Here is a 15,232-nt window from a genome sequence, read left to right as displayed (position 1 = left end):
TATATATATATATATATATATATATATATATATATATATATATATATATATATATATATATATATATATATATGCATACACACACGCATTCATAACTATTTAGGCTGACTAATAGAATAACGAAAGTAAGTGAAATATGTTAATCATCTTCAACAATGTAATTTCCAAATTCGTGATGGCGCATAAAATATCCGTTCTTTTTATGTTTTTTATAATATTCCATTTTTAATATTATAATGTAATTTGTCAATCCGTTGGAATAACCAGCAGGTTAAGTTCAAAATTAAAAAAATTCATCAAAATTAGTATATATGTAAGGGTACGTTTTTTCGAAAACATCACTCGAGTGCACCCGCTGCATTGGAGTGAGAAAGATACGAGAGTGAAATAAAGAGAGAGGAAGATACCCAAGTAATGTTTCCGAACCCTACATACGATATATGTAGACTCAGATATATTTTCATCACTGAAATATATATTACCTGGAACGCGCACTGCTTTTTGAAGCGTGCGGGATGAGAGAGATTCCTTATTTCCTCTCTTATCCTTGTCTGGTTCATAATATAGTCAAGAGTGAGGAGAATGTGATACAAGTTGAAAGTTAGAGATAATTGGCCATATTTTGAACCCTCTTTTATCGATAAAAGTGTCTTGAATATAATTTCTCAACCAATCAAGTAGTTCCTAATTCTAAATTCACAATTCTGCGCATAATATGCATAAAATGTCTAAATGTGCGCAGAAAATGCAGAAAATATGCAGAAAGTGTAGGAAACCCCTGAGACACGCCCACTCTAACCTAAAATAACCTTCTTTCCTTTAATATATAGTTTCAGGCAGCTTGCACTTTGCCTTAATACTCCACGATTTGAAAAGAAATATTGTGCACCATCGAAATGGTACAACTTCGCCAAAAAATAAATAGTTTAAAAAGAATCCTAGGGACATGTACGTACCCCAGACCATCGAATCAAGCCTTCTAAAATAACCTACCCAGCCAGAAATGAAAAGTCGAATCGACGTCGACTTTTAATTTCTGTCTAGGTATAATCCTACTCGCTGCTCTTGAATCAGTTTCATTGGCCGCGTTCAGTAGAACAAGTAATCAGTAAGCGCTCAGGGAGCTCTTGTATATGATTTGGCATATTCTTTTAGATCTCCAACTATACTCCAATCAGATGCAAGAGTTCACTGAGCGCTTACTGATCACTTGTTCTACTGAACGCGGCCATTAATACATCTGTATATATATGTAGATATAAAGAAATTAAAAAATGAAATACAGCGATGAACTAGATTCACAATTTCATGTTTTTCATGATTATGGACAAATATTTATGCTTTGTCTTATATACAAAACAGTTATAACCAACCAATCAGAATGTTTTATTCATTGATTACTTTATTCTGATTGATTGTCGTAATTATTTACAACCATTTACGACCACACTTACGCAATTGTAGAATAGCTCTAAAAGAAGTTTTATGCAGGATTCACATCGCATCCGATGTCCGACGTACGGCATCTGATATCCAATAAAAGAATAGTTTTCCAATGGAGAATTGAATCCTCTATTAGAAAGCTGTTCTCCTATTGGACGCGGTGTGAATCCTGCATTATTCAGCAGAAAATCTCATTTAGTTATCTGCGCAGATTACTCGAGTTTTCTGCACATAAAATTTCACGCATAAAATGTGAGGTATTAGGGTGCTATTTCACGTGTCGTACGACAAGCTTTTTGGATATGTTCATTGGTTGACGAACAGAGAACCTAGAAATACTCTATTCGCCAACCAATAAACGTATCCGAAAAGCTTGTCGTACGACACGTGAAATATCAGCCTTATGCGTACCCAACTCTCGACGGGATACAGTTCTTGGATAAGGTACAGTTCTGTAAATAATTCTATTCAGTGCTGTAAGTGCTTCAGAGTGGCGAATGGATCAATCACATTGCTTTATTTAACGTTTTAAAATATTTTTAGTGTTAAATGAACCCTCCTTCTTGATAGTCAATAATATAGAGTGAGAAAGCACTAGGGGCAAATCAACTTTCTCACTTTGTTTTAAACTGCCAACTTCCGGCTTCACTTTGCAGACAGAATGCTTGGTCTATGTATATTCGTCATTGATGGCAATGACTTATATACATAGCTTATGGCTTCTGCACACAGGACGCGGTAATGCTTGCCGTGCGGCGGAAGTCCGCGCGACAGCCAATCAATATGTTGTTTTTCCGTAAGGATTAGAAGGTTATTACGGAAAGCAGCATATTGATTGGCTGTCGCGCGAACTTCTGCCGCGCGGCAAGCATTACCGCGTCCTGTGTGCAGGAGCCATTAGGTCAAGTTCCACAACATCCGTTTAATTTTAACTACCAGTTAAGTCCCAATAGTGATTGATTAATTCTGATTAACTCTTTTTAATGTCAAATGCAATTGGTCAAGGCCAATGGAATAACCAGCTAGTTTAGTTAACTGGAGGTTGTGGAACTGGGCCTTAAGCTTATGAACGAAAGTTTAAGATATAAAAAAAAATATATTTTTTCTCATTTATTAATATTCACTTATCGACTCATTATTAAGAAAAACAAAATAAAGATGGTTTCTAATTCGGAGATTCAGCTTATGTTTAGAAATCAGCTGACTAAAGCCCATATCAGACTATAGATTGAGATTGAATTGAAAATTGGCCAATCAGAACAAAGTTCACCAAACTTGAGCTTAGTTAATTTTGCTCTGATTGGTTAAATTTCAATTCAATCTCAATCCTAATCTATAGTCTGATACGGGCTTTAGCTTTTGGTTCAGACTGTATTAGACAAAGACAGAGCGCTGTTCGAGACCTACAAGCATGCTCTCTCTCATTCCGCAGCTCAAGCAATGCTGCGAGTTCGGGATATTTTCTAGATGATAGGAGTCCTACTGCACATGCGTGAAATGACGTAGCAGCTCGACGTAAGCAGTTTCCAATGATGGCGTTAGGCACGAGTAGAGGGTTCTTAAGGGACATGCACAAAATATTCGGCTATCTGTCTGTTGTTGTTTGCCCGCGAGTAGTTAGGTTAGATGTAGTGAAATGATACAATAATAAATTAATATAATTAATATAGTTATAATAATTAGTGTAGCTATGTGAAATAATGTGATATTATAATATGTATATATATTATATATTTATAATAAATGAAATGTGATAAAAAAGTGCAATTTTAATATAAAGTGTGATAAAAAAAGTGCAATTATTAAGTTAATTAAAGAAAAAGTGCCGTATTAAAGAAAGAAATGGATCAACAATAGCCCAGATAGCACAAAATCTCCAGAGAATGTTCTGAGACGTTCTTAGAATGTATGAATGTCCTTAGAATGTCTTTAGAACGTCTTTTGAAGATTTGTGCTGTATGGGAGCCTTCGTCATCATATGGCATCCAGGAAAAGAAGAGGAAATGTGCGAAAAGAAAATTCCAATATACATGGTTAAATATGAATATTTTCAAAGATTGGTTGGCTGCAGAAATTACAAAATAAAAAATATATTTATTTTTACTCATGAACAGCATTCTGTTTTTTCCCACAAACTTTCTTTTCTTTCTACAATCCTTTCATATTTTCTTTTAGATAAGGTATTTTACGATACCTTAAAATAGATACGGCGCTGAGGTTACCACAGCGTTTGCTCAATGCGCGTGCGCGAAAATACATCCCGAACTCGCAGCACTGAACTCAAGAGGTAGTGCGCGTTCCAAGTAGTATATATTTCAGTGATTTTCACATTATGCGCATGTGCGCAGTCGCGTGGCGTGATTTTGATCGAATCATTGCTGCGTTTCGAGATTATGTATTCTGTGAACACAAACAATGTCTGCAGTAAATTCTTCTGTTTTTTCTACAATATGCCTGATTGTTACGCAAAAAGCTGCAAAAATAGAAAAATCGCAAAACGAAAAAATAAGATACAAATAAAAAATAAGATACAAATAAAATGGAGATAATGTCACTTTGCCGCCATCTTGATGGTTGATCATACCATTACAATCCTCTTTCCCCTTAAGTTTCAACCCCGCGGAAATATGCTCGTCTTGAAATTTCTACGTATTTCTACGTCCATGTTCTCTTAGAATTGAACTTCTGTTGAATATGTAACATTACATAGAATTTCGTCCACGTCACAAACGCTAATCCGTTTTATTTAATTCTGGTGATCTTATTAGTGAATATATAACATAGTTAAAAGTGTATGTACACATTACAACGAGACTTACGTATATAAAACCGGTGTGCATTCAATAAAACAAAATACAAAACAATGGATGATATAAATATTAAAAGAGAAGCGAGAATACGGAGAATCTTAGAAAATTCAGACAGTCGATTACGCATGATTACATCCAGATGCAATCAGGATGAAGCTAAAAGTAAATATAATCATTTGTACTTGATATGTCTCTTGATGAATGTTTAGTAGTCTCTTTAGTGAACGTATAATTAATAGTTAAATATGTATACATAATATATGTATTTATAAAAAGAGTTGTGTGTTAATAACTGATGTATATTTGATATAAACAGATACAATGAATGAAATGAACGCCAAAAGAGAAGCAAGAAAACGTAAAATCTTAGAGAACTCAGAGAATCGTTTACACAAGATTGGTGCAAGATACGATCTGGATGAAACCAAAGGTAAACTTAATAAATGAATTAAGTAAACTTATATGGAACACACCAAATATAATGTAAGATCTTGAAGATGATTAAAAGATTTTAAGTTTGTATGTAATGGATATACTTTCTAAATATAATCATAATACTTGACTAAATTTACAATACTTGTTAAAACAAATAAAAAATATATTTTGAAGCATTTTGTGTAATTAGGAAAAGTATAATATATATATATATATATATATATATATATATATATTTTTTTTTTTTTTTTCTATAGTGTTATGAAAAGAATATTTTGAATATCTATCATATATATATAAATATATATTAATGTAAATGCTTATGTGGTCATAAAATTCTGTCAAATCAATTTAATATTTATTATTACATATATGTTTATATACAGATTATTTTCAATGTAAATCATTATGCTGTTTTATATAGAAAAAAGAATACTGCTTTGAACATCTAAATATTATGAAAAATCAAATTAGATATGTCTGCTTGTATTATATGTCTGCTTGATAATAGAAAATGTTAATATTTTAATATAATATATGTATAGTGTATCTTGGAAATAAAGTTCTTCCTATCTTTAGATCTATGCTTTTTAAGATATTTTTATAAATATTTTTTGTTTTTAATAGTAATTTTAATGTTAATATTGTCTTAATATTGCATAAATAGATTCTAAGTTTAGTTTAATGAGCTTAAAAATTATTTCAGAGGATAAATCTTTTGTGGAAAGTGACAATTCTAAGTTAAGTTTGGAAGAATGTACTATCAGAAATGGTATATGTAATTTGGAAAATTACAAAAACCCGCAGTATTATACAGGATTTAATGAAGATAAACATGAAAAGTTTCATACAAGATTTAATGAAAATAGATATTATGATGGACAAGATAAAAAATTGTTAAGTAACACCAGTGATGGACATATATATGCCTCAGAAGAAGTATCTTTTGACAGGAAATCTATATCTTATACATATTTATCCCATCATATAAATATCATTATGTTAGCTGTGATTGTCAATATTTTGCTAGTACTAAAACTAGATGATTGGTTTGGGAAGGTAATTTTCTTTAATAATTTGTTAAGATATTTAGTTTGATAATTTATATATAATGTATGTTTAACGTTTACAGACAGTACTCATACCTTACTTGTTACTGATGATGGTGGGACGCTGGTATAACATAGAGAAATTGCGAGATGCAAAGGGTAGCAATTTCATGAATGTAGTTCGTACTGTGATATTTTTGAAAATCAAATCCAATTCCACAGATAAATTAGAAACTTTATTTATATTATGTAAAGTAATAATTAATGATTTTTGTTTGTATATATTCAGTTTCGTTCTAATGCGATATGTTCATACTATTTGTTACTATTGTTATCATGTCTTAACGGATGCATAATTATTCGTAATAATTGGAAAAATTAATTGAGATTATAAATTGCTAATTTTGCACAATATACTCGCTTTTATATATACTATTGGTGATATGAGATCCTTTGATTATTTTGTATAATATATTTAAAATACATTAAAAGATGAACTCACATTCGTGACAACGAACGTGTGTCAATACCAAAATTAAAGTATATTTCCAAAAAAAAATTCATGTATTAAATTTTTTACATTTCATAATTTTATCTGGATGGATATAAATTATATAATCACCATATCGAAAAGGCATTTAAAATTCCGAGAATATATGTAATGTAAAATTTATATGTAACATTAATGTAATATAAAATAGATATTAATAAGATTAAAATTTCATTTATGATGTCATCAATATTTCTCAGAGTACTTTATCTGTTTCTTCTCTATTGATATCAATAATTTTTTACACACACACACACACATACAAAACATATATATTAGAAATTAAATGAAAAAAGTAAACTAATCTAATTCTTATAGATTTGCTATTATATGTGGCTTCTTTTAGTTAAAAAGAAAGTATTGTAAATAAAATAAAGAAAAACTTTTACATTACTGACCTATTTCCTATGATATATATTGAGATCATGACCTGTATTCTGAGTTCTCTTTTAAGGAGAAATGATCCTCTTAAAAATAACTCATAGCCAATCAGAAAGCATATGAGCTACTGTTAGAGGCTCATTTATCGTTAAAAGAGAACTCAGAATACGGGCCTATATCACTATGTAACGTGCAAAAGGTTTTAGCCGTCGCTGATTGTTTACTAAAAAGTTATTAACAAAAAAGTTTGGTAATTATTTAAGAGTAAAAGTACTATTTAGCCATCTCCGATAATCTTGCCTTACATATATCTTACATATATATTATTAAGGACATTATTTTGAGTAATTCAACACAATACAAATTGAGATTGCATATCAAAGGCAAAAGTTTAGGTTAGTTTTTTGGAAAGGGTACAGAGAAGCCTCTCCCCCGCGTATATACGTATATTATTTACCATATTTCAATGTAACATATTTCAATCTATACGTATATTATTTACCATATTTCAATATAAACTGTATGCAAAAATTACGTTCCATTTATAAAACTTTTTAAACTAATTTTTTAACAAACAGTGAGCGATGACCTAAAATCTTTTGCATATTATATACTCAGGGATATAATTTTGATAATATATATTAAGGTCAAGAGAAAGTGGATCCACTAATGTAAAGGTTTATCAAAATAAGTTATCAAATACAATGTATAATCACTATTGTATTATATTCAATTATTTATTATTATTTCAAACTACATGATATCTAAATGTTCATTATTATTTTAAGCATTATATTATCTTAAGCATTCTATTCCTTTTTAATAATAAGTTGGAAATACTCTAGAAATAAGAAAATTTATACTTTTAAAGAAAAAGGAAAAATCATGTCATTTAGAGAATTGATACGCGTAGATACATATGCAATGATAATGAGAAAGGTGGAATGTAATTTTATTACTCTCTGACGTAATCACACGAGTGGCTATCGACTGATCATTCAGTACGAAAACATTCCTCGGAGTGCAACTAACACAACTTCGTGACCTGCAACAGGTGCTGACGAACAATTTACACGCATATAAAATTATCGTGTAATTTTAACGAAATTGTTATCAAAATGATACGTAAAGGTGCATGCCAAATAGCCAGCTCGATACACTCCAACATTAATGCAGAAGTACATGAAATTCCAATGAATGTGCTTATCAGACCGTTTCCTCCAGAAGTAAACGAGGAGAAAGTTCAAAGCTTAATGAACGCATTGATAAATGTCGAAACAGGACATACAGTACCACCTATCGATGTCTTATGGATTAAAGGAACCGAAGGTAATAGAATTTATAAAAATTATTAAATTTGTCAAAATATATATTAATTTTTAAATATGTAGGCCTGCGTAAGCGATTAAATTAAAAAAATCATCAAATATAATCATGCAAAAAAAATGTGAATACTGACCGTTTATATTTAGGTGGCGACTATTATTATTCTTTTGGTGGTTGTCATCGTTATGTTGCTCATCAACGATTAGGTAAAATGTGCATTAAAGCTAAAATAATACAGTCAACATTGACAGATTTACGATGTTACCTGGGAAATTCCACTCCAGATTTGAAATAATTTGGAGCTGGATTATTGACATTTATCATATGACCTATGTATATTTCATATATTATGCACATATGTAAATAAAATATTATAAATAAAAATTCAATATATATATTACTACTATCCATACAGAAATTAATGCAATAAAACTTAAGATAGTTTTTACTAACTTATCACTTGATATTAACATAAATATTATACAAAAAGTTATGTCAATATTGTGACTATAGCAATATATCAAATAAAAAATTATACTTTTTTCCCAATTTTCTCTCAATTTCTTTTCTATCTCCTACATTTACTTTGTAGAAATATCTTGTGAAATGGACAAATATTAGTTATTACAAAAATTTGTTTACATCTTCATCATGTAAAACCGCTATAGATAAATATAGTCTTATAGATAAATATAATTATACTGAAATTTACTTGGATTTAAATGGCTAGTCCTGACAGAGTTATCTAAATAACTTAAAGTTAGAATATTTAGAATGTTATTATTTGTAACAGATAAATAAAATGCATCATATTATGAAATGTACGTTTATTGTACAGTTGAAGTTTAAGGATTTGCTATAATATGTGTCATTCCTAGGAATTTTGTGTAATCAATAAGAACTTAGAGTTAAGTATCACGATTTTTCACTATTAGCGTTTATGTAGACAAGCTATTACAGAGTTGTATTATCAATATTTATTTTACCTAATATATTTATTTTAACCAAGAATTATGAATAAATTGAAATGCTATATAATAGTATTTATATAAAAACATACAAGATACATTATTATTTATTTTACACTGCGTGTGTAATCTTTCATACCCCTTTCACGTCATCCTCCCCTCTTATATTTATCTTATTCCTAATTCCTATATTCTTTGTACATATGTGTACTATTCTATGTATTATACATGTCTATATATTACAATGAAAATGAAATTGCACTTTTCTATCTTCTCTACATTTTTATGGAACATAACACACGATCTGTGTAATTATAATAACTATAATATATGTATGTATTATAGTTATTATTATATAACTACAGTTCGTGTGTTGTTTCATAAGAATATATAGGATTTTTTTTTAGTAAAGGTCGGCATATCTTTTAGGAGCATATAGATTAGATGAAAATGATCCTATATATTATTTTTTTTTAGAGAAACGTTTGAAAAACCTAAGAAACTGTCCAAAAATTAAAAAAAATCTTATCTCAAAGTTGGGGATTAAAAAAATTAGGTATAATTTGTCCCCCAGTTTTATAATTTATGTTTTTATGTTTAATATCAAAAAATATACGAAACCATTTTAACGACTTTCATTTAGTACAAAAATAATACAGATTATCAAAATTTGATAAATAATATAAAGGTTATTTTTAGAAAATGCTTTTTAGATTCTAATTTTGGAGGAGAAAATATATTTCAATAAGGGTGTATAGGAAAATAAATTTATATAACTTTATATAAACTTATAGAGTTATTTTCACCTAATCTATATGTTCCTAAGAGATTTTTTCTACCTTTATTTAAAAAAACACCCTGTATATAAATATTATAATTTATAAATGCATTAATCTCTCTTCTCGGTCATTTTCACTGTGATGTATATTTGGATGTTAGTTTAACATCATTAATACTTTTTGGCTGTCCTAAATATTATATATTAACTAATTATATATTAACTAATTTTCTGAATTACAGAATATCATATCAATCTTCTCTACTCTCTAAAAATTGTCTTTATATACGTAAATAGTATTTTTGTTACGAAAATCCCTAATGTTTTTATCTTCATATTTATCTTCGAAGTTTTTCCTATATAAAGCTTTTCGATTGGCTTCTTTTATAAAATATGGTTTTTGATTCCTAATATTTCTTATATTAGCCGTGGACGAATTAACTATGTCCTCGACAGAGTGAGATCGATTCGATTGACTTGTAGACTTATTATCTCGTAAATGAATGGGTATGATAGATTGTTGTAAATGTAGCAGTTGCGTGTTTGTCACTTCACAGTCAATTTGCATCATAGTTACATGATCAGGTGGTGTCGAAAACGTACCTGTAAAAGATATTCTCATAATATGCGAAAAATCTGGTATCTTGGAGAAGATATTCACTCAAATTTCATAAAAAAAAATTCTTTAAAAACTTAAAAACTTCTTGATTTTTTTAAATGTAGAACATTTTTCTAAAAATTCCAGTTTTATTAGATTTTTTCATAGAATAGATATTCTATGTATGCAATATAACGTATAACTAATTATTGTTTTTCATACGCGATTGTACATCTAATATTACCTTTTATAGATACAGCGGGTAGAATTAACGACATTTTAGGTCTAGCTGTATCGTTTGTTCTGGAAGCTGGTAAGAGTAAATGCTTGCCAGTAAACCAGACAACATAAAAAGTATCGTCTCTTCTTCCCAAAGCTTCAAACAAAGAAGCATGCTCACTCAATATTGGTGAGAAAACTTGAACTGCGTTACTCGTTGCAGTAGGAACATCGATCATTTTGTGCATAGGTTTTATTTTTTTATCCTGTGATAAATATAGTTTTCTCCTTGTTTTTCCTTCTAATGGCAAGCTGGACAATAAGAATTTCGGTCTTGCCGATGTAGTCCAATTATCTCGATCAGATTCACCATCGATCCATCGTCTCAACTCGCTATCTAAGCGTATTGACTCACTTTGATTAATATTCGGACATACCGGTTGATATACGGGTATGTTTTTATTGAAACTTTCTTCAATTTGATCTCTTATATCATTATTGTTTTCATCTACTCCTGTCCAAAGCAATGTTCGACTATGTTTTATCTCATCAATATCTGGCACAGATATTGATGCTTTATTCAATAAATTTTTTAAATTTATATTCCATGAAAGAATCCTTGAAACAGAAGAGCATGCTTTACTTTTATATTTGTGGAATACATACACAATAAACTGTTTCACTTGAGAATCCAAAATTTTTTTAGAATGTAAAAAAATTTTTTAAAGAAATTATGTGTAAGAACGCGTGTGGTATTAATGACGTTTTGATTCACATTAGTTGAAAATTAGCACAAATATAAACAATAAAGAAGCACTTACCCTAAAGTATTAATATTGACAGATACCATGCAAAGTATGACAAAAAGAGCAATGCCCTTCCGATTACGATTTAAAATTCCAACTTTTCTTTTATTAGATATAATGCCATCTTCTAAGTTTATCAGCTTCTGCTTTAGTAAGTTGTTTTCCTAATACAAAAATTATCAAAATATATAATATATTTTGAAGAATAACTGAGACTCGCCTTTAAAGATGTCTAAAAGAAATGTTAAAACGATAGATTAATTACCATTTTTAGATTCTCATTTTCTTCCTTCAATTCAGATAAACGCTTTTCCAAGGAATGCACGTATTCCTTCTTCTTCTTTCGTGAGAGACAAGCGGATTCTCTATTTTTTATCATTCTTTGTTGCCTTTTTAATGCTTGTATGGATTCACATTCTATTTTGCTTCCTGGTGAATTTAATGTATCAGTTTTCTCTTTTACTTTTATTAATGAAGCACAATCAGTTTCATTTTTTTTGCGCATTATAAATGGTGTGCAATTTATCGGTTCACTCTTTAAGAGAATATCGTCAAATGAGATAGGTTCATTTTTTAAGACAATATCCTCAAATGTTATAGGTTCGCTTTTTAAGACAATATCGTCTAATGATATAGGTTCACTTTTTATATAGACAGGGGTCTTCATCAACGAATTAACTAAATTTTCGTGGAAAAAGTTTGGTATAGCATCGAATATTTCTATATTTTGTGATAATTGAAGTGCTGTCTTTGTTTTTGTATCAGTTGTGTCTATATTTACAGAATCCAATGTACTAATTTGACCAGTAGTTGACAAAGATTGTGCTTTTGAAGCATGCAATTTTTGTTGTTGCAAATCTGCGTTTTGTACGAACGCAGTACCATCTGGTGTGCGAAGAATAATAGTATTTTGGAGTTTATCTGTAAACATATGTGTAGCTGTATCCACACAATGTATTCAAATGTATAAATAATAACTATATTATCTTTCTGTACAACAATATATTTTTATATTTTTCATAAAAACCTTTTGTATTTGTGAGTTGCGTATGAACATCTTTAATAAAACCTGCTTTTTGTCGAATAATTTTGTCCTTATGGTTTATAATTCGTTTGTTAGCAGGTAAAATGTTTATTGGCTTTGTTAGGTTCGGTACATCGAGAAACGATTGAGACGATTGTACAGATAAAGATTGAGGTGAAGTTGGTGGAGTTTGTAGAATGAGCTAGAAACAAAAAGTTATAAATATAATGTAAACTTTTTTGGTGTTATATATTGCGATATATATAATAATTTTCAATTACGTTTATTTTCAACTTAAAAGAAAATAAACTCATATTAACATATTCATGGTCACTAATATAGTACTATGCTTTATGTACTACATCAGCAGCTGCAAATGTATTAAAATCTTTTAAACTTGTGCACTTCTTGTGCATAAGATTTAACGTTATAAAAATAATTTTTTTATAATATTAATTGTGTCTCATTGGGTGACTATCAATGTCAGCCAATGTAATATGTGTGTGAAACAGTGTAAAAAACCATATTTATAATTTTTGCATTCTTTATTTTATCATTATACTTTATATTTTTCATACTTGTTTGATTTTTTTAAAAATTGCATAATATACCTTATCCATATTTTGCATTGGAGAACATTTTGATACTTCAGATTTCCAATCTGAAGCAGTAGAATCTGAAGAGTCATTAAAATTATCAGTTAATGTTAAGAATTGTGAGTACGGACTCTCTATTTTAATTTTATCTTTCATTCCATTCACTTTGCTTAATTCTGTAAATTTCAGAAATCATATACATAAGAATAAGTCATTTTCAAGAGATTATAATTTGATAGATACCTGAATTGTCTATAGAACAAGATTGCAGTTCGTTAAAAGCTAATAAGAATGAATCAAGTGAAACCTGATTCTTGCCTTCTAACATTTTGTCGAATATTATTTCTTCTTTTTCTTCCGCAATAGATATATCAGATATTTCTTGTTTAATGCTTGTTAATTCTTCTTCGTTAAGAGAATGAAATTCAAGTTCTGTAAAAAAATAATCCAGTAATTAATTATATTTAATACATACTTTATAAGATAAAACAAATTTTTTCATTGCATGATATAAATGTACATCAGTGTGACAATAAATAAAATTGTCATTATTTCATAATTTGTATAAAACAAAGGAGCTAATATTGGCTTGAAAGTATGGTGTTATAATTCCCTCAATTGCCACAAACCAAAAGAATTATAGAAACACAGTTTCCTAATCTAACATAACCTATAGAAGAATACAAATTAACCTAACTATGATTAACCTATCTTTTATTGTTTTTCAAACAATATACAATATTAATTTTAAAAAAATTTTATTTAAAGTATCAAAAAAGAAGAATAAAAATATAGAATAAAATATTTTTTTCAATAAAATAGTCTTTACACATACATAAGTACATGTATATGTTTGGTGTACCTTATCATAAAGATATTTGAATATGTATATAAATTGTGTACATATAATTATATTCATAGTACCTCGATGAGTAAGATTCGAAAATACTTCGTCGCCCCAAGAATCAAGACTCATTAATATTTCTTCGTTGTTAATACCGCTTGATGAGAACATCATTGAGCAAAACGAACGCCTTTATGATGGGAAGTTTAAAGGAAATTTAATCAGCGATATATTGATTGCTACGTATATTGTAGCGAAAATTAAAAAAAAACATAATATACAAATATACAAATATAAACTAATATACTTGCTTGCAATAAAAAAGTCTGCTAAGACAAGTTTGAAGGCCGGAAATGTTTATTTGTAAATGCACTTTCTGCACTTAAAGTAAAATAAGTGGAGAGTAAAAAGTGTAAATCTGTTTGCGTGTCGTTAAGGTCGTTAAGGTTGTTCTACATTAATTGCAAGCCGTTCACAAGCAGACGCAATTTTTATTGCGACAGCCAATCAGAAGCACCAATGGTGCTATTGACGCTTCTGATTGGCTGTTGCAACAAGAGTTGCAATCGACTTGCAACTAATAGCATGTTCGACTGACTCTGGGTTAACCCACTCTAGGTTATTCAGCCTACGTTTATTGGTCGAACAAGTACTTATAAGCTTTATAACTTATAGCTTTATAATTTAGACCAATAAACGTATGGTTTGTTCGCGTCGCATGCCTCAACGTGCTCCTACTCGCTCCAACGCACTTTGATTGGTTTACGTTGTCACGTCCTACCGACCAGGCTGACGGCCAGTAACAATTTTTTGTCCAAACACCCCTTTACCTGAGGCACTCCAGGTACGAAACCTCCTCTTCCCAAAGGAAGGCACCTCAGATAGCGTCACTACCATTCAGGCTCCCTCCCCCCTAAAAGGCGGGATTATAGGAGTTTAGCAAGAATAGAGTAGTGACCGGCGTGGCAGTCAGGCTAGTCGAGTGTCGGATCGGGAGCTAAAAGATACTCCTCACCTCCAACCCCCAAACTTCTCTAATTCTAGACCTTAGTTCCTTCTAATTCTTAAACACCTAACTCTAAGTTACTTCAACATTCCTAAATATTTACAAACCTTTGTTCTAATGCAAAATCCTTTAGTTTGTTAAATAATTTACCTTAGTTATTTTGTAACTTCCATAACTCTAGCTACACTTAAGATATCTTCGTAAGCATATTATATACCATGTATTACATAATACATACATATATATATATATATATATATATATATATATATATATATATATATATCCTGTAGTAACTCTATTTCTACTCCCTCCCATCCGAACATCCTTACATGGCACACTTCCTCCTACATCTAAGCGAAATCACGATATGCGGTATTTCTCCCCCCCCCCCCCCCC

At 29.8% G+C, this 15,232-nt stretch overlaps 3 protein-coding genes across 6 annotated transcripts; 2 read left to right on the top strand and 1 right to left on the bottom strand.

The window, feature by feature from the left end:
* The first annotated feature begins 3,795 nt into the window (after positions 1 to 3,795).
* On the top strand, positions 3,796 to 7,477 carry LOC116845963. The gene is made up of 4 exons (XM_032819232.1): positions 3,796 to 4,415; positions 4,570 to 4,683; positions 5,395 to 5,747; positions 5,821 to 7,477. Exons 1-4 carry the CDS (start codon positions 4,307 to 4,309, stop codon positions 6,091 to 6,093), a joined length of 849 nt encoding a protein of 282 aa, XP_032675123.1. The 5' UTR covers positions 3,796 to 4,306; the 3' UTR covers positions 6,094 to 7,477.
* A 274-nt stretch (positions 7,478 to 7,751) lies between these two features.
* Positions 7,752 to 8,543, top strand: LOC116845964 (sulfiredoxin-1). The gene is made up of 2 exons (XM_032819233.1): positions 7,752 to 7,997; positions 8,141 to 8,543. Exons 1-2 carry the CDS (start codon positions 7,787 to 7,789, stop codon positions 8,287 to 8,289), a joined length of 360 nt encoding a protein of 119 aa, XP_032675124.1. The 5' UTR covers positions 7,752 to 7,786; the 3' UTR covers positions 8,290 to 8,543.
* A 261-nt stretch (positions 8,544 to 8,804) lies between these two features.
* On the bottom strand, positions 8,805 to 14,268 carry LOC116845962. 4 transcript variants are annotated; one of them, XM_032819227.1, is made up of 9 exons: positions 14,139 to 14,268; positions 13,908 to 14,017; positions 13,227 to 13,415; positions 12,999 to 13,159; positions 12,391 to 12,589; positions 11,629 to 12,302; positions 11,379 to 11,527; positions 10,583 to 11,175; positions 8,805 to 10,343 (listed from the first exon to the last, which is right to left on the bottom strand). In XM_032819227.1, exons 2-9 carry the CDS (start codon positions 13,999 to 14,001, stop codon positions 10,009 to 10,011), a joined length of 2,394 nt encoding a protein of 797 aa, XP_032675118.1. In that variant the 5' UTR covers positions 14,002 to 14,017; positions 14,139 to 14,268; the 3' UTR covers positions 8,805 to 10,008. The 4 variants fall into 4 exon arrangements, with proteins under 4 accessions (XP_032675118.1, XP_032675121.1, XP_032675119.1 ...); XM_032819230.1 differs by having other exon boundaries at positions 13,302 to 13,415; XM_032819228.1 differs by having other exon boundaries at positions 14,135 to 14,186.
* Between the last annotated feature and the right edge of the window lie 964 nt (positions 14,269 to 15,232).

This window comes from Odontomachus brunneus, unplaced genomic scaffold (assembly GCF_010583005.1).
Source record: "Odontomachus brunneus isolate Ranch 3 - 2012 unplaced genomic scaffold, Obru_v1 Obru_scaffold_059, whole genome shotgun sequence".
In the NCBI taxonomy this organism is placed as follows: domain Eukaryota; kingdom Metazoa; phylum Arthropoda; class Insecta; order Hymenoptera; family Formicidae; genus Odontomachus; species Odontomachus brunneus.
Note: the sequence above shows the minus strand (reverse complement) of the source record. Positions and strands in the feature narration are given on the sequence as shown.